This window comes from Salvia splendens, chromosome 7, assembly GCF_004379255.2.
Source record: "Salvia splendens isolate huo1 chromosome 7, SspV2, whole genome shotgun sequence".
NCBI lineage: Eukaryota > Viridiplantae > Streptophyta > Magnoliopsida > Lamiales > Lamiaceae > Salvia > Salvia splendens.
This window is the reverse complement of record NC_056038.1, coordinates 13349926-13367898: the sequence shown is the minus strand read 5'-3', so window position 1 is coordinate 13367898 and position 17973 is coordinate 13349926. Positions and strand designations below refer to the sequence as shown.

General features: G+C 37.2%; 2 protein-coding genes across 5 annotated transcripts; both read left to right on the top strand.

The window, feature by feature from the left end:
- The first annotated feature begins 11746 nt into the window (after positions 1-11746).
- On the top strand, positions 11747-12847 carry LOC121741047 (transcription factor MYB26-like). Its single transcript, XM_042133731.1, has 4 exons — positions 11747-11778; positions 11870-12008; positions 12086-12215; positions 12281-12847. The coding sequence occupies exons 2-4, from the start codon at positions 11873-11875 to the stop codon at positions 12726-12728; spliced, it is 714 nt and encodes a 237-aa protein (XP_041989665.1). The 5' UTR covers positions 11747-11778; positions 11870-11872; the 3' UTR covers positions 12729-12847.
- Positions 12848-15420: 2573 nt separating this feature from the next.
- On the top strand, positions 15421-17724 carry LOC121741312. Of its 4 annotated transcripts, none has more exons than XM_042134033.1 (5): positions 15421-15501; positions 15595-15657; positions 15748-15838; positions 15930-16281; positions 16692-17724. In XM_042134033.1, exons 4-5 carry the CDS (start codon positions 16021-16023, stop codon positions 17028-17030), a joined length of 600 nt encoding a protein of 199 aa, XP_041989967.1. In that variant the 5' UTR covers positions 15421-15501; positions 15595-15657; positions 15748-15838; positions 15930-16020; the 3' UTR covers positions 17031-17724. The 4 variants fall into 4 exon arrangements, with proteins under 4 accessions (XP_041989967.1, XP_041989966.1, XP_041989968.1 ...); XM_042134034.1 differs by having other exon boundaries at positions 15425-15501; positions 15588-15657; XM_042134035.1 differs by having other exon boundaries at positions 15434-15501; positions 15588-15623.
- The last annotated feature ends 249 nt before the right edge of the window (positions 17725-17973 follow it).

Genomic DNA, 17973 nt, shown 5'->3' with positions numbered 1-17973 from the left:
ACTCGGCTAATCATACTGGTTTAGTAGTTTCGATTCTACGTTGTAATTTTTAAGTTCAGTTCCTCCTTTTCCTTTCTTTTGGGTTGTATTACGCCCGGTTCTGTTATCTCTTGTAATCCAGAAACCAACAAAAATAACACAAGTTATCTTAGTAATCGTCTCATGCATGTATGCGATTATAGGAAATGTGAGTGTCTAACTTGTTAACTATCTTAAATTGATAACAGCTAATTAGGTCAATAGCCTATGTTATAGATGTTAACATGAAGGTATTTGTATGTTAGCTAAAATTTGTTGGCATACAAATACCTTTGTATTGACATCTATAACATAGACTATTGACATAGTTAGCAGTTAACAATTAGCAAATAGTTAGCAACTAATCACATTCTAGGAATATGATATGTACATACTCCCCTCGTCTCACAAGAATATGCATTTTTGTTGTGCACGAGTTTTAATACACAATTGGTAAAGTAATATAGAATTAGAAAGAAAAAGTAATTAAAGTATTGTTAGTGGAGAATTAGTCTCACCACATTAGAAAGAAAAGACTTTCCAAATTTAGAAAGTGCATTTTTTATGGGACGAACTGAAAAGGAAAGAGTGCATATTTTTGTGGGACCGGGAGAGTATATATTATGTAGTTACCATTATGCATTATGCATATACTCTCCCCGTCCCCAAAGAATATGCACTTTGGGTTCAACATGAGTTTTAATGTAAAATTGGTCAAGTAAGAGAGAGATAGAGAGACTAAAGTAATTAAATTATTATTAGTAGTGAATGGGTCCTACCTCATTAGAGAGAAAAGACTTTCCAAAATTAGAAAGTGTATATTCTTGTGGGACGGACTAAAAAGGAAAGAGTGCATATTCTTGTGTGACGGGGGGAGTATATACTACGAGGTTACCATCTAAACGTCCTATTATAATCCAACTATATATATCCTATAAAAACTTCAAACTATAATCTCGACTATTAGACGTAGTGATTCGATGTCAACAGACGACAAATAACGTCAATAAAAATGTCAACGCAACGTCAATCGGTTGGAATTAAGTTGACATTATTGTTGACGTAATTTGTCATTTGTTGACATCAAATTCTAACATCTAATAGTTCCATATTATAGTTAGGAGTCTATAGGATATATGTAATTTGTATTTGATTACACCTCTATACATTAATATATCATATAACCGATATATATTTATTTACAATTTTTACGTTCATAAAATTTAGTCTATATCATTTACACCTTCGAACCTATGTGTCCTATTTTTTCATTTTGGAACGTTCCTTATTAATTGTATCTATCATTTACTTGTCTCACATTTGACAAGTTAAAGTATCGTATAACTAACACCGTATGCTTAATTGTAAAGATTTAGAAATAAACAATCACCGAAGTCTAGAACTTGATTTGCACAACAAGTATAATTCCTCTAATATAATCAGCTATCCAAGATACGAATAACATATTCATACCGATAATCGTTCATGATAAATCATCAATGGGGGAGTGATCAATTGCTAACAAATTAGCAATCACAAATTAAGACCAAATCTTAGCCATTAGATTAGGAGATCTAGTGGTTGAAATAATGCCACATGGATTATATTTTGAATTAAAAAAATTATTAAATAAACTTAAAGGGTATTAATGTTAATTCTCTCTCATCAAAATCATCTTAAAACTTTATATTTACGTAACTCTCTCGATTTAAATTATTTTTTCGCAAAAAATATATCAAATTAAAGATAATTTTATAAGGATTCTAACGAGATGTCAATTGCATATGTTCCGACGATGTTCGGGTGATGAAATTTGATCAATTATATTTCAATTTTCGTACATGTTGATAAACAGATTTTATCAACAAATGCCAAAAAAATCTCAATATAGTGTATGCAAAATCTCAATATAATGTTGGTAAAATATCAATAAAAATGTGTTGATATTTTCTTGTACTTGTGTTGATATTCTCATGTAATATTGTTGATATTTGTAATATACTATGTTGATATTAAAAAACATTCACGAAAATTATCATATGATAACATAATGACGATATTACCCTTTTGTTGATATTTTGTCTACTATTTATTGAAATTTGTGAGTTTTAATCTCATCCACTTATTTCAAAATCTAAGGGTGTAAATTTAGTCTTAATTTTGGATTATGGTGTTATAAGCATTAAAAGAGGACTCATTATCAATGTATATATATATATATATATATATATATATAGAAAAGATATGCTACATAACATGTGAGCCTGAGTGAGCGACTAATCCCACATAGGCTAATTTCCATAATTTTAGATGTTTGTTAACAAACCAACAATTATAGTCATTTATTTCCGTTTCATCAATATCATTTATTTTCTTTTTTATCTTTCCTTTTCCTTTATTTACTTTTCGTATCCTTTCTTATAGTATATATACATCATAAATTCATAATACATGTGTTTCCCTAGGTTTTTATTATAATTTTCATATATGCTTGTTTGAGGTTAGTTTTTTTAGCCTTTGTTCATATATGCTTGGAAATGCTTATACAATTTACTTTTTTTTTTCTACTTTGTTTATATCATTATGCTTGATTCACTTTTTTTACATAGTAGTAGTATGTAATAATTTGGTTTTTCGCATTTTAGTTGTCTCTTGATTAAATCTATGCTTTTAATTTTACCAATTAAGAATCTTGCTTTATCATAAAATTCTCATTTTTTTTTTCTTTTACACTATTTTATCATCAAAAGTATAGAGTAATAAAAAAGAATGCTATTTTACTTTTTTCATAAACTAACAATGAAATAGTGCAATTTAGGCGAAGATAGAGAAAATTAATAAGAAGTATTGACGTTGTGGTAGAAAAGCTTTTGTACAATAAGAACAAGAAGCAGAAAATCGAAAAAGAAAAGATAAATTTTTTTTTAATAATATTGATGACTTGGAAAATAATGTACCATAATTTATTTTCGGTTAACAAGCATCTAAAATTAAGGATAATTGGCATTCTATTCACAAACATCTTTAATTGGGATTATTAGTCGCTCACATACGCTCATAATTGTTATGCAGCAGATCTTTTCTATATATATATATATAAATATTGGAAAAGTCAAGCCCATGTGACCAGAGGTCTACCAACCTGTTTACATCTTTAGAACAAAGACTTGTTTGTTTATTTATTACTATTATTTTCTAGTATGAATTTAATTAATAATAATAAGTATTATAATAAATGATAAACCATGCGATGTAAATAATTCTTCAAATAAACTAAAGAAATAAGAGATTTTCAATACAAAAAGCTGAAGCACTTTATCATATTGCTTCTTCTTTGGTTATGTTTATGAAATGTTATTTGTGAACTGTGATGACGTATGCTTTATTAGAGGAAAATATTTTATTACCAAAATGTTGATATTACACGGTATTCTTTTTCTACTTGTCGATTTGTTAATTTAACCATAATGTATTTTAAATTTAATGTGTATGCTTGTGTGATAATATGGTGCTTACGATGTGATAATGCTAGGACTATTTCAAAATAAAAGATTGTTTTTTGTATTAAAAAGAGAGAATTGTGAACTATTTTAGCCACTGGATCATAAATATTTACAATGATTCAATAATACGTATTCCATGTGAATCACAAATGCATTGACTTTACAATTTAGTGTTTTCGCCAATTAGTAGTAGTTTCTACAATAACACCTCTCTCTCTATATATATAATTGTATAAATACATTGTACATATATAATGCATTGTACTTATTAGTTAATTTTAGTATTTTTTTTTAAATTTATTTTACGTCTCATAAATTATGACCAACAAATTTATAAATGAAATAAAAATCATATTCTAATTTATTAATTTATTACTATCCTTAAGTTAAGGGGAGATTTAAAGACAAAGCAGACTTTGATTTGTATATAATTTGTGAAATCAATCAATCCGATCATAATTTACGAGTAAGGGTAAAGAAATATTATTGTGGACTATATGTAGCGTGTAGCAATAGCCAATATCCCATGTCCATAAGGCCATCCGTAACGCTGTCACTTATCCGTCTCTTAACCGTCCTTTAAATTACTATTCATGGGTCTCACTGTACTTTTTTACTGCATCTCTTAACTAAGGGACGGAACCTGCAACCCTCCATCTCTTATCCGTCCCTTAACCGTCCCTTAAATTACTATTCATTTAATTTCATTTTTTATTTTTATTTCCAACAAATTCAATTAATAAAAACACACTTCATTAAAAATAAAAAAAATTACAACATAAAATAAAAATACAACTTAGAATTCAAAAAGTAAAAAAAACACATAATTAAAATCCTAAAAAAATAAAAATTACATAATTTAAAATACAATTTTATAGAAAATAAAAAAAAACTACTCCGCCGGCGAATCATCCTCCGAAGACGGTGGAGGTGCACTGAAGCCACCTGGAGGCGGAATACCAAGTTGTCTTGCCATAAACTCAATTCCCACTCAATTCCGGCAAGGAGGTAGGTTGGTTTTGGGGAGGCGTCATGCGGGAAGTGTCCGCCTTTGTGGCGGTCATGTACATGGACATTAGGGAGTTCGAGGGTGCCCCTGAGCCCGAGCCCGCCCGGCTTGATTCGGCTCGACCCCTCCTCCCTCTAGCCCCCTTCGCCGCATTTCTCCCTTGCTACCGACGACGCCCACGGGAGGACCCCCCGACATCGTCTGTCGTGCCCTCAACCTCCTGTGAGACAAACTCTTGTGCGGCGCTGCCCGAACCGCCCTCACTAGACGAGCATTGGCCACCCGCCGTGTGCTTCGTGCGTTTCGAGGTCGAGCCCGAGCTGGACCGGACACCGCCGGCCCACCTATCCTAGTCTTTGACGACCTCCCAAACATCGACATATTTGAATTGTTTTGCGGTGTCGTCGTAGTAGATTCGCAAAGTTTCATGGCTCCGCTTTGGTGATGAGCCGCTTCACTCTTGTAGATGGCGCAGAATTTTTTGACCTCTCTGTCGACTCGGTCCAAGTGAGCGCGGCGGCGGGACCCCTTCGGCTTAATCTCGTGGTAGGCCTCGGTGACCTTTTCCCAGAAGCACTTTCGGGGTAGTTGATTCCCGACGATGGGATAGTACGAGACGTTGATCCAAGCGTTGTACACAGGCAGCATTTCTTTGGGGCTGTACGGATGTCGTCCTAGATCCTCCTCCTCCTCGTCCGCCTCCGCCTCCGCCCTGGAGCTTCCACCGCCTTGGCTTCCTCCTCCGCCTCGGCTTTCTTCCGGAGTGGGTTCAACGGAATAATTCTCCTGAATCTGGGATAATCCCTGCGAATACCTCGGGGCGGAGGGACAGGCGTATGCATCCACATCAAAATGGGGTGGTTGGTACCCCCAAGCGTCGACGAACCGGATCCATCACCAAGGACATTGTACATGCCCCCCAGTCGCAGAACGCGTTGATGTCGAACCCACCGGAGCCGCCACCTCCTGAGTTTCCATCGCCGGACATTTTGTTATGAAAATTGGAGAGGAAATGGAGATGATTTGGGAAGAATAGATGTGTATTTGTGTGTGAAATGAGGATGAATTAGGAGTATTATAGAGTAAAAAAATTTAAAAAAAGGAAAAACGATAATATAATGGTAATATTACCATTTTCATTTTTTATTTTTATTTTTTTAATTCGATTTTAAAAAAAGATTTATTGCATAAGCGTGACGATGCCCACTCGCGCGCCAGCGAGTGGGCATCACGCATGGCGCCGGAGCGCGCCACGTCGCCTCGGCGAGTGGCGAGACGTCTCGCCATTCGTCACGACGAGACGGAATGTGGAGCGGGCTGGGGACGAGACGGGGCCCTACAACGCATCACGCCGCCGTCTCGTCCCTTAGTGATGGAATACGGGCCACCCGCGTGACGCGTTGCGGGTGACCTAATATAGTTGGTCAATTTGACTTATATTGTTAGTAGTTTTTAGACTAAAGGCTCATTTTGGTCCTTAACATATTGCGATTTTTTGATTTTGGTCCAAAACAATATCTTTTGAATTATTCGGTCCCTAATAAATAAAAACGGGTCACATTTGGTCCATTTTGGACGGTTCCATAAAAAATTTGACGAAAATTCAAAAATTTGACGGAAGCATGCCGGCTTCCGACTCCCGATGTTCTACCGCTGCTGCTCATCGTCAAGTCGTCGTCTCGCCTCCTCTCCCTCTCCCTCACTCTCGACCCCTCCATCGACCACCACCCTCCGATACGGTTGCCTACCCCCTCCGCAGTTCCACCTCCTCCTCTCAAATCGTGGCTGCGGCAACACCGGAAGGCGTCGTCGTCGCTAATTTTGCCAGAGATGAAATCGATCGGATACACCCCCGGTTGCGGCACCTGCAATTACCTATTTCTGACTCTTTCGAAAATCGGTCAATTCGTCGTCTCGCCTCCTCTCTCTCTCCCTCACCCTCGACCCCTCCATCGACCACCTCCCCCTCGCCCTCGCCGTTGTCCAGGTACACCCTCCGCTACGGCTGCCTCCCCCCGCCGCAGTTCCACCTCCTCCTCTTAAATCGTGGTTGCGGCAACACCGGAAGACGTCTACGGGGGATTGATTGCTGAGTTGAGCGAGGCGAGTAAGGTGGATGCCGTGGCGGAGGTGGTGAGGGAGATGATGTAAGGAGTGAGGTTAAGCTGAGGGATGAGATGGTGACGACGGTGGGTGAGGCTGAGGGATGATGGAAGGTGGACGTCGTGGCGGAGGTGGTGAGGGAGGTTTGGGTTTAGGGTTTCCGTCAAATTTTTGACGGAACCGTCCAAAATGGACCAAATGTGACCCTTTTTTATTAGTTAGGGACTGAATAATTCAAAAGATAATATTTTGGACCAAAATAAAAAAATCGCAATATGTCAAGGACCAAAATGGGCCTTTAGTCTAGTTTTCATATATTTGTTGGTCAACTTTGATTATTTGGGTCGAATTTTGGTGAACTTTATTACTTTAATTGAATTCGAGGTGTGGATAATTTTATTTAACCTTGTCATTACTAGTTAATTTAGTTTTGACTCGACTTACATTTTATCAAATCTATACATATTCTCAAGTTTAACTTTAGCTGATTTAATCAATTTAACAAAAAATGAGAGACTGAGATACACAACTCTCAAATGAAATATGGAAATATAGTGATCGAGTTTTTCAACTCCACATACACATACTTATATGTATTGAACTTATCATCAAAAGTATCAACTGGGTTGAAAGAAAGTAGACTTTTCCATATTACCATTGTCCATATTGCATTGTGATCTCTTGCATTTATTGTTTTGGCTGATGATGACGAACTTGGCTAACTGTTTCTTTCACGAGAGAGAGAGACTTGAAGTTATGAGTGCGACTATTGCAATATTTATTTAAATCAATTTTACATGTTTCTTTTATTATTGTACCAACTTTTCTATTTTTAGGAGGAAACAAATGATTCATGGGAGATGCAATAATAAGTAATACTAATATCTAGAATAATTATTAACTTTTTTATAAAATATAAAAATATATTTCATCCCTCTCACAAAAATAACTAATCACAAAAATAGCTAATCTTAGAATGTCACGGGTTTTAATACACAAATAATAAATTAGAAGAGATATAGAAGAAAAAATAATTAGACTATTCATAATTAATAAAGTAGAAGAGATATAGATAGAAAAAATAATTAGACTATTGATAGTAGAGAATGAAGCTCATCGCTCACCTTGTAAGAGAGGAAAATGTTAAAAAAAATAGAAATATAATTTTTTATGGGATGGGCTCAAAATAATAAATACTCTATTTTATAAGATTGAATGAAGTATTTTTATTTTAAAATTCTTGATTTTGTTACAACGTTGACATATGTTATTTATTGTTATGTTTTAGGACATTTGTTTTATGAGCACATGCTGAGTATATATAAGATGAAAGACAATCATTACATCCTAATAAAATACTCCATCTGAGAACAACATATAAAATAAGCACTAATTAAAAGTTGGATGCATAAAATATATTTTAAAAGTATATAGTACTACATGTTTATGGCTTAGAATAATGGATCATTTGAAAATAAAAAATGCACATAATTTAACATTACATATAATTCGAAAATGTCTCTCTGTATATTTTTCTGTTTTTCATTTTGACATATCTAGGCAAGTGCAGTTACAAATTTATTTCGTATTTTGATTTAGAGTTTGCCTTCTTTAAAGTCCTATTGAAGTTAGAGTACAGTGTTACAAAATATTTGACGTCATATAGGGGAAACCTAAAGTCTATAAAGTGAAAACGAGGATTTTGAACTATGTACTTAATTCATCCGTCTATCAAATATTGTTCACATTTAACATTTCACTCCGTTCACAAAATAAAATTTATATTTGCTTTTTTTCGCTTTTGATAAGTGGATTTCACTTTCCATTAACTCATTACACTCATATTCTATTATAAAATTAATACGATGTAAAAATATGACTCACATTTCACTAACATTTTTCATTATCTTTTTTTCAAATTTCTTAAAATCTGCATTAAATCAAATATTTCAAATTTCTTAAAATCTGCATTAAATCAAATATGGACAATATTTAATTAATGGAGGGAGCATTAATTTTCTACCATATTTTGACATCATGATTCTAACAAAACATAACACTAAATCCTAAATATTGTGATGCACAAGAACTTGTGCAGTTGTGCTAATTAATATCGACGATGACGACTGCAATATAAATTATGTGAGTATCACATAAATTATAATGTAAGTACTTAATATTTTTCCACTGAAATTAGTAGATGAGTACTATCATAACTCAAAAAAAGTCTTGGAAGAATCATATATACCACAAAAGGGGATTCCCTTTTAAGGCCCATACACTCTTAATTAAATCAATGCCAATCCCCTAGCTTGTCACCTAGTGTATAATGAAGAGCAACACAGTTTATGATAGCTGGAATTTATAACTGATGAGAAAATTTTAACAACTTTTTAAATTTACGATATTATAATGAAATTTAATTTTTAATTTTTTTTATATTAGTTACTAATATCCCTTAATTAAATTAATTTTGTACTCCCTCCTGTCCCCATTAGGCGTCTTCTCATTTCTCTATGGTGCATGTTTTAAAAAATGTTAAATAAAGTTGGTGGCAAATTGTGGAATTCGAGTCATTTTTATATAGTACCATACTTAATTTATAAGTATAGTACTCCCTCCGTCCCTCTGTAGTAGATGTATTTTTTTCCAGCACGTAGATTTAAGAAAATTGTTTTAAATGAGTTAAGTAAAAAGGAGAATAAAGTAGGAACAAAAAGATAGAGAGATGAACAGAGTGTAAAGTAAGATAGTGTAAAGTACTTTTGGCCAGAAAAGGAAATGAGCCCGCTATAATGAGACAACTCAAAAAGGAATATGACCCAGCTACAAAGGGATGGAGGAAGTAATTAAGTGTAGAGCATATATTACCATTTATAGTAAAAGTGAACTATGATTCCTAGTCGGGGATGGATCGAAGTGGAAAAATGAAACTCCTAATGACAGGATTATAAGAGCATCCACATCCGTGCTCTTGCCAACGAGCACGGATGTGGGCCCGGACCCACTATTACTCCCTGCTCTTAGGCAAGAGCACAACACCCACATTCGTGCTCTTCCGCAAGGACAAGCTCAAGGATCCCACCATTCTATCATTCAATTTAAATAAAAAAATTTCCACAATATTAAAATTTATTAAAAATAACCGAAATAATATTACAAATTACAAAAAAATTAAAAATTACATAATTAAAATCCTAAAATTTAAAAAGTACATAATTAAAATCCTAGAAATTAAAAATTACATAATTAGATTCATAAAATTAAAAAACCCACTACTCGTGGCCGAATTTCGCCCGAATGGGTTTGATTAGGTCTTCTTGTAGCTCAACGTGAGTTCGGGTATCGCACATTGTGTGCCTTGTTTCGATCCTCTCACCCACCGTCGTATGCACACCTCGGCGTGGGGGAGACCTCGCGGTTGAACTTCCGGCTTCATCCTCGTCGTAAAAGCTATCCGCCCTCGGTCCTTCGTCGGCTATAATCATGTTGTGCAAGATAATACACGTGTACATGATGTCGGTGATATTTTTCACGTACCACAGCCGAGACGGGGCCTTCACAATATTGAATCGGGCTTTAAGGACCCCAAAAGCTCTTTCGACGTTTTTCCGAGCAGACTCTTGACGCTGCGCAAAAAGAACCCGTCTCGGGTCTTGCGGGTTGCTGAGCGTCTTCACGAAAGTCGACCACCTTGGGTAGATACCATCAGCGAGATAGTAACCCATGTGGTATGCATTTCCGTTGACTGTGAAGTCGACCGCCGGTGCTACACCATTCAACACATCATTGAAGAGTGGTGGAGAATAGAGCACGTTCAAGTCGTTGTTGGATCCGGCAATACCGAAATATGCTTGCCAAATCCAAAGGCAGCTGTCGGTGACCGCTTCAAGGATAAGCGTTGGGCCGCCGCCTTTGTGGCCGCTTAAGTGTTGCCCCCTCTAAGCAGTCGGACAATTCTTCCACCTCCAATGCATGCAGTCAATGCTTCCAAGCATACCGGGAAAACCATGGATTGTTTCGTGAAGACGAAGCAACCGTTGGCAATCATCGGTGGTGGGTGCTCGAAGGAATTCATCCCCGAAAGCTGAACGAACGCCCTCGCAAAAATTTTTAAGGCAAAAGATTCCAGTGGACTCACCGACATGCAAATACTCGTCGAAGAGGTCAGCCGTTTACCTAGTAGCAAGTTGTCGGATGGCACACGTACACTTCTGCAACGCTGAGAGACTTTGTCGACCGGCTGCGTCTGTACTTGTTTGAAGGTATTCAGCACGGGCGGACAATGTATTGACAATACGCATAAACAAGCGTTTTGACATGCGAAAACGGCGCCGAAAGTAATCTTCCGAAAACCGCGGCTGGTCGGAAACATAGTCGGCAACGAGCCTTTCGTTGACTCCCTCCCGGTCATGATGGATGTAGCGGCGAGTTGATCTAGTTGGTTGAGGAGGAGGGGCGGGGGTATTCGCTGCGACATAGGCTTCATAGGCGGCACGATGTTGTTCATAGTATTCTTGTTCTTCGCGCTCCGCTTCCGCAATGAGATGGGTGAAATCCATTTGAGGGTTTGAGTGAGAGATGAAGGTGTAGATAAGTTGTATGAAAAAATATGAATGAGAGATGAATGAGAGATGATTTGATGTGAAAAATGGATGGTGAATGTGTGTATTTATAGATGATTTTAGCGATAAAAAAATACATAAAAATGGTAAAAAAAAACGGCCATTTTTTTGGGATTGTGAAAATATTTTTTTTTATTTTTTGGTATTATTTTTAATTTTTTTTTAAAAGTTGAATTTCCAACGGAAATGTCGTTGGCCAATCAGAACGCGCCACGTCGGCAGCTCGCTGGCACAGACGTGCTCGATGCATCGAGCAGCGCCGCACCAGCGGCGGTCAGCGGTGGACAGCGGTGCCGTACCAGCGGTACGGACGAACGGACAGCATTATGCTCTCTGCTGTGGATACTCTTAACATAGGAGTATATCAGTAGGATATTGGAACAATAAAATTAATTTTTTTTTGCATAGGAATAAAGTTGTGTTGTGGGCCCCATCTTGCTGCTATAAAACACAAGTCTCCTCCTCTCGAATCGTCGGAGCAGGTTTTGCACTGCAAATCAGAGGGCCCTCACTCATCACGGTATTGCTATCTCTCTCTCTCTCACTAACATTAAATAGCGCAATCTCCATTGATATGGTAATGATATCCTCAATCACAATTCACATATTAGAGAATGGGACATCACCACACTTGCTGCAACAGACAGAAAGTGAAGAGGGGCTTGTGGTCTCCCGAGGAAGATGAGAAGCTCGTCAACTACATTTCCACCTTCGGCCACGGCTGCTGGAGCTCCGTCCCTCGACTTTCTGGTATCACAAAAATTGATGTCGTTACATTTTCAATTTGCATGCATACATGATTTCAAATTTGTTTTGTTGATCAAAAGGGTTGCGGAGATGTGGAAAGAGCTGCAGACTGAGGTGGATCAACTACCTCAGGCCTGATCTCAAGAGAGGCAGTTTCTCAAGACAAGAAGCCACAATCATTGTTGAGCTTCACAAACTACTAGGCAACAAGTAATTAACTATGTTATAGATGTGAACACGAACACATTTGTATGTTAACTAAATTTTGTTGACAGGTGGTCTCAGATTGCTAAGCATCTGCCGGGAAGAACAGACAATGAGGTCAAGAATTTCTGGAACTCGAGCATCAAGAAAAAATTCGTCAGTGACAATCAAAATGAAAATGTGCTTGCTGCAGATAATTCTGATCAAGTCTTGATGAATCAAATCCATCCCTTGGAATATTCCTTCCAAATGCAGCCCCCTAATTTCTCTCTTCCCTATCTTGATTCACTTTTCATGGCCTGCAATCTCCAATCTCAGCCACAGCCTCAGCCTCAGCTGCCGTTTTATGATGAGATTGCTGGGATCGATGCGAGTTTCATGGCGAGGCCGCCAAGCCCCCTGCGCTACCTTGATGCACTCGTGGCGGAGATTGAATCGCCCGTGCCTGCTGCATCCACACCGGCACCGGCATGGGGCTGTGGTGGTGGTGATGCTGCTTTTCTCTCTTTCTGGCCATGAATGTATGCTGCTCTGTGGTTATGAATGCATAATGGGGTGTGTGTATGATCCCAGTCACAGATAAAAACTATAAACTTTTTACTTCTGTTTTTCCATCAATAAATGTTCATAAATTAATATATCTGTCCCTTTTAGTTTTAATGTTCATTTCTATTTCAAAGATCTATGTCTATATGTGCAATTTAATTAGAATATCAGTCCAAAGGATTTCAAAAAATGCCTTTTCGCTCTACTTTTGAACATAGATAATTCCCTTAAATATGTAAAGAAGAATCATATTTTAATGAGAAAGGTAGAATTTAAAATTGATTTTTAACTAAGCAATATTTAAGACAATTTGCCCTTTGGAAAACAAATGCGTGGGAAAGAGTGATGCATTTTACATTACATCAATCAATAAATGGAAGAATGTGTGATTTATTGCATAAAAGTAAGGCCGGGCAAAATACTTAAATACCAGCCTTATTGTACGGAAAAATACCGAATTTTCGGTATATCGTGATTTTCGGTACGGTATGATACCTTACCGAAAGATTTTAGTAAGATAACGGTATAAATTTTCATATACTGTATATCGATGCATACCGAAATTCGGTATATACCATATTTTTAAATTATAAAATCTATTACGACATATAAATATAATTATGAATACTATATATATATATAATATTTTTTAAATTATAAAATATAAATAATATTCTAAAAATTCAAATTATTTATTTTCATAGATGTTGAAAGTCAGGTATACCGTAAAAGTACGATATACCGTAAATGGGTACGATATCAGTATGGAATTTCGCAAATAAGGTATACTGAAGTTCAGTATATCGAAAATTTTGATAAGGTAATGTATGATTTTTTCACATACCGAATTTACAATAAGGTATATGATATGGTGGTTTCAATAAGGTGTACCATACCTACCCACACCTACATCATTTGACTTTAGATTATGTAAGAAAAACTAAGTCGGACTTTTTTCATTTCGCCCAATTACAATTTCTATAGTTGGTTTTTTTTTTCATGTAGTATAATATAGGGTGAGACGAGTAAATTTACAAACTTCCTTGGTAGACGATATATGACGGCTGAGTATAGAACTACGAAAAAATGATGTCAATGACTGGCGAATCTAGGGCGGGCAGGAGGGGCAGTCGCCCCCTCTATGCGACTAATTTCCTCTTATCGGGACATAAAATTATCATGTCCGCCCTCTCCGTTTGCCTTCGGCATCGTCTCGAACACTGAAAAAAATAGCCACGTTCGCACAATCAATCAAGCTAATACTATATATGTCGCCCCTCCGTTTCCGGATTCTGGATCCGCCAGTATGTCAATCTTCTCATTTCACCTTATCATAAGTAAACACAAAATGAGTAATACTATTGAGCAATTTGTGGGCCCACAAGTAGAATGTAGTACAAATGTGTCAGATATAAATGTTTCATGTATCTACGTGTCAGCTTCTTTCACCCAAGTGGCTGCACTCGACATAGCAGACGGTTGCATTTATACAGCATTTTTTACATCAAAAAGGCAATGCAGGCAATGTATGTTACGTTCTCTCTCGCAATTGACCTCTATGTTACATTCAGAACTTAAATCAACATTTTCTTTATAAAAATCAGTACTATCAAACTAATATAATTCTTGTTCATCCCATACACACATCAAATTCGGTACATGGAAAACTGAAACTCCATTACATTTTATAAGTAACCTAAACAGTAACGCATCAATGAGCACCAAAATCGCCAGCCCCGAATCCATTTTTCCCCTCAAAATGCCTCCGTTTTTTTGATCATATCACCCAGAACTTGCTAGAATTCTGATCATGCTGTGATTCTATACCGACCCTTTGCAACTCGTCGGGAAATGACTCTTCGGCCACCCTTGGTGGATTTCCTATTCAGGATAAGGAAAATGTATCAGTCTAGAAGCAAGCTTTGGTTACTGTCGAACATGATTCATGCAGTTATCACAGAGAGTCATCTCTGCATAAGGTGCCCATTTCGTGTGAGATTCGAGGGGAAGTCACACGAGCAGGTCATCTATGTGACAAAGCATGCATGTAGGTATGTAGTGAATGAGATTGAGTTTCGAAGAAGGGAAGAGGGGTTATTGTTTTCCTTAGTTTTCACTCTGAGGTATGATGGAATGGAATCAGGGTGGAACAGAATGAAGATGGGAATGAAATGTCAATTTCTTTGTATTTTCATTCCATTCCCTCATTCCATCATACCAAGCAAATGAATAGAATAGAAGTAGGAATCACATTTCATTCCTTCATACCAAGAATGGCCTAAAAGTTTGAAGTAATAAGTTAGACAAGTTACACAGGCATAATGTCGATCACCAAACACAGTATTAAATGGTTAATAAGTATAAAATCTTGTATATTTAGGGTGCGTTTGTGTGGTCTGATTGGGATGAGTCAGATAGTGTTATTCCAATCAGCAAAACCATGACTGTTTATGCTTTATCATATCTCATGTGAGTTTTGGTTGGTATGATTCATAGGGCCAAGAGAGTTATACTTGCTTTGATTCATCCTTCACAAACCTTTGATAGCATATTGATTGGACAAAATTGTCCTCATAAAACTGCTTATTTCCAACTTTGTCCTCATCAACCCTAATTCATTTACATACCAAATAAAAAACCCGCCCCCAAAATTTAAGAACTCGCGCCACATTCCCGCTTCACAATATCGGAGGACTGCTTCCCCCGAATCAACTTCCGATAACGTGTTGCGTTTTAAGATTCACCGGTATGCTTTCTATCAACCTTCACTTCGGATAGGGCGGCAATTTCTGTTTTAGCCGTGATTATTAGGCATATGTGAAACCGTTTCAGATTGTAGGCTGGGTTCGTTGTCATTGCGACCGAGAGGTGATTGTCAGCTCGTTTCTCAGATTGCATACGGGTGGGATGGGGAGTTTGATCTTGCCCCTATCAAGTGTCATGTTCTATCGCATTGATTACTGTAATTTGACTGCAAAATACTTGTCTGCAGCTTTTTGATCTGAACCGATTCAAAGCTTGATTTTCAATGGCCTCTGAACAGCTAGGAGGTACCGAAGAAGATGGTAGCCCACCACTAGAGGGTAATAATTTTTTACATTGTTTTTTGTTGTGTATAACGAACTCGGAAAACCGTGAGCGACCCAGTGTTAATGGCCCCCAATCTCGTTGCAGGCAGCAACGACGTTGGCACCGCAAAGAATGTGAAACCGACAGGTCCCGGCGAACTTGGTCAGTTCGCGAGGAACAGATCCTCTTGGCTACGATGAAGGAATTGGCAGCGAATGGTTGGAGGGGTGATAATGTTTACCGGGCAGGTTATCTAACACGTATCAGGGAGGCGATCATGCTTAAATTTCCCAAGACCGATATCCTCCCTCACCCCCACATCTACTCGAAGATAACAGCTTGGAAGAAGAATTACGGGTCGCTCATGATGATGCTTAACCATAGTGGAATCGGGTTCAACTCGGACTGTAAATACAAAATTGAGTGTGATGATGAACAATGGGCTCAATTTGTTAAGGTATGTGATATTTTAACTCTCCAAGATTTTGAAAAGAAAGGCTCCTGAATATCTTATGTATATGCATGTGCTAAATCCTAGTTTATGTTTGTATGAAACAATATCCAACTATATATGCATTTGGCAAGTGGTATTTGATTCTGTATATGTATGAAACAATATCCTTGTGTATGAAACAATATCTAATGTATTTGCATTTGAAGAGTTGATTTTGTATGATGAGTTGATTATGTATGAAACAGTATCTACTGTATATGCATTTGCTAAATCCTTCTGTTTATGTTTGTATGAAACAATATCAAACTTTATATGGATTTGGTAAATGCTATATGATTCTGTTTGTTAGAAACAATTACTGCTATACTTGCCTTTGCTAATACCAATTGTATGTTTACATATAATATCCACAGAAAGATAGCAATGCTAAGTACATGAGGAACAAATCATGGTCTCTAATAGATGATTGGAAGGAGATATTCGGCAAGGACCGTGCTGATGGTGCCAAGAAGGTTGACGTCGGTGATGCAGTTGGAAGAATCTACGGTACTAAAGAGTACCCGGCTGACGATGCTGGAACATCCCACCACATGACGCTGCAGGACCTATTTCAGGACGAATCATTCTCGGATGGAGTTCTCCCTGAGATGGTAGATGAAAGCCAGTCCTATACTGAGGGGGGGTGCTCTGGCTGGTGCCGGGGATGTGTTTGGAGCAGGTGGTGGGTCTGGTTCAGGGGCAGGGACAGTTAGTGGGTCTGGGTCAGGGGCAGGTTCTGGGGCTGGGGCGGGGCGAATGTGGCTAAGAAAGTTCTGAAGAAAAGGAAATTAGATGACAAGATGGATGGAGTGCTTCATCTTATGAGCCAGATCCATACCTACACAAACGAACGACTTAAAGAGATTTCGGCTAGGATTGGCTACGAATTCAATCTTAGTACGAAAAGGTCTGAAGTGTTTGACCAACTGAAAGGTATTCCCGGCTTAACTCTTAAACAACAATTCTATGTTTCTAAGAAGCTAGTTAAGGAGCCGGAGCTCATGGACATGTTTCGAGGGCTGGCTGAAGTTGCTCGTGCAACATTTGTTTTCGACATTTTGGAAGAAGATGAGATACTTTAAGCGCTGGAAACATCAGACACTTGTTCCCAGGTTTGTGGTTTTTGTGGAACTCAATGAACCTTCTGTTTTGGGATGTTTACCCTCAGACTATATTAAGATTGAGGGAAGTAATCTGTAGGACTATAACTACTTGAGTTGGCGATGCATTTACATCCGATGATTGTATATGATCGGCCACGACTCTAATATTTTGTAGTATATTGTTGAACTTGTTCAAACTGTGTGTACGTTATGTTTAATGGGATTCGGATTGCTATGCTCCCAAGCATTTGAACTGTGTTTAAAAATATGCCTTTTGTAGCAAATCATGACCAGTCTTGGTTCATTTATGTGCAAGGTGTTATATCATTTGTGTTTAGCCCAAATACAATTGCAATTCGTTTGTGAATCTGATTTATCCATTTGCATAATCACTATTAATCTGTAAACACTTGTATTCCCACGATACTTTTTAAAAATAACTTACTAAATTGTGAGGAAAATATGGGAATTGGCCGTGATTATTGCATCCATTTTGTAGACAAAATCGGAAGTTTAATAAAATCACGTCATATGAATTTTTCGAAAATATGGA

Coding starts and splice junctions, on each gene's coding strand:
- LOC121741047 (XM_042133731.1), top strand. CDS start 11,873: ATGGGACATCACCACACTTGCTGCAACAGACAGAAAGTGAAGAGGGGC. Junction 12,009..12,085: donor CTCCGTCCCTCGACTTTCTG/GTATCACAAAAA, acceptor GTTGATCAAAAG/GGTTGCGGAGATGTGGAAAG. Junction 12,216..12,280: donor CACAAACTACTAGGCAACAA/GTAATTAACTAT, acceptor TTTTGTTGACAG/GTGGTCTCAGATTGCTAAGC.
- LOC121741312 (XM_042134033.1), top strand. CDS start 16,021: ATGAAGGAATTGGCAGCGAATGGTTGGAGGGGTGATAATGTTTACCGG. Junction 16,282..16,691: donor AATGGGCTCAATTTGTTAAG/GTATGTGATATT, acceptor TAATATCCACAG/AAAGATAGCAATGCTAAGTA.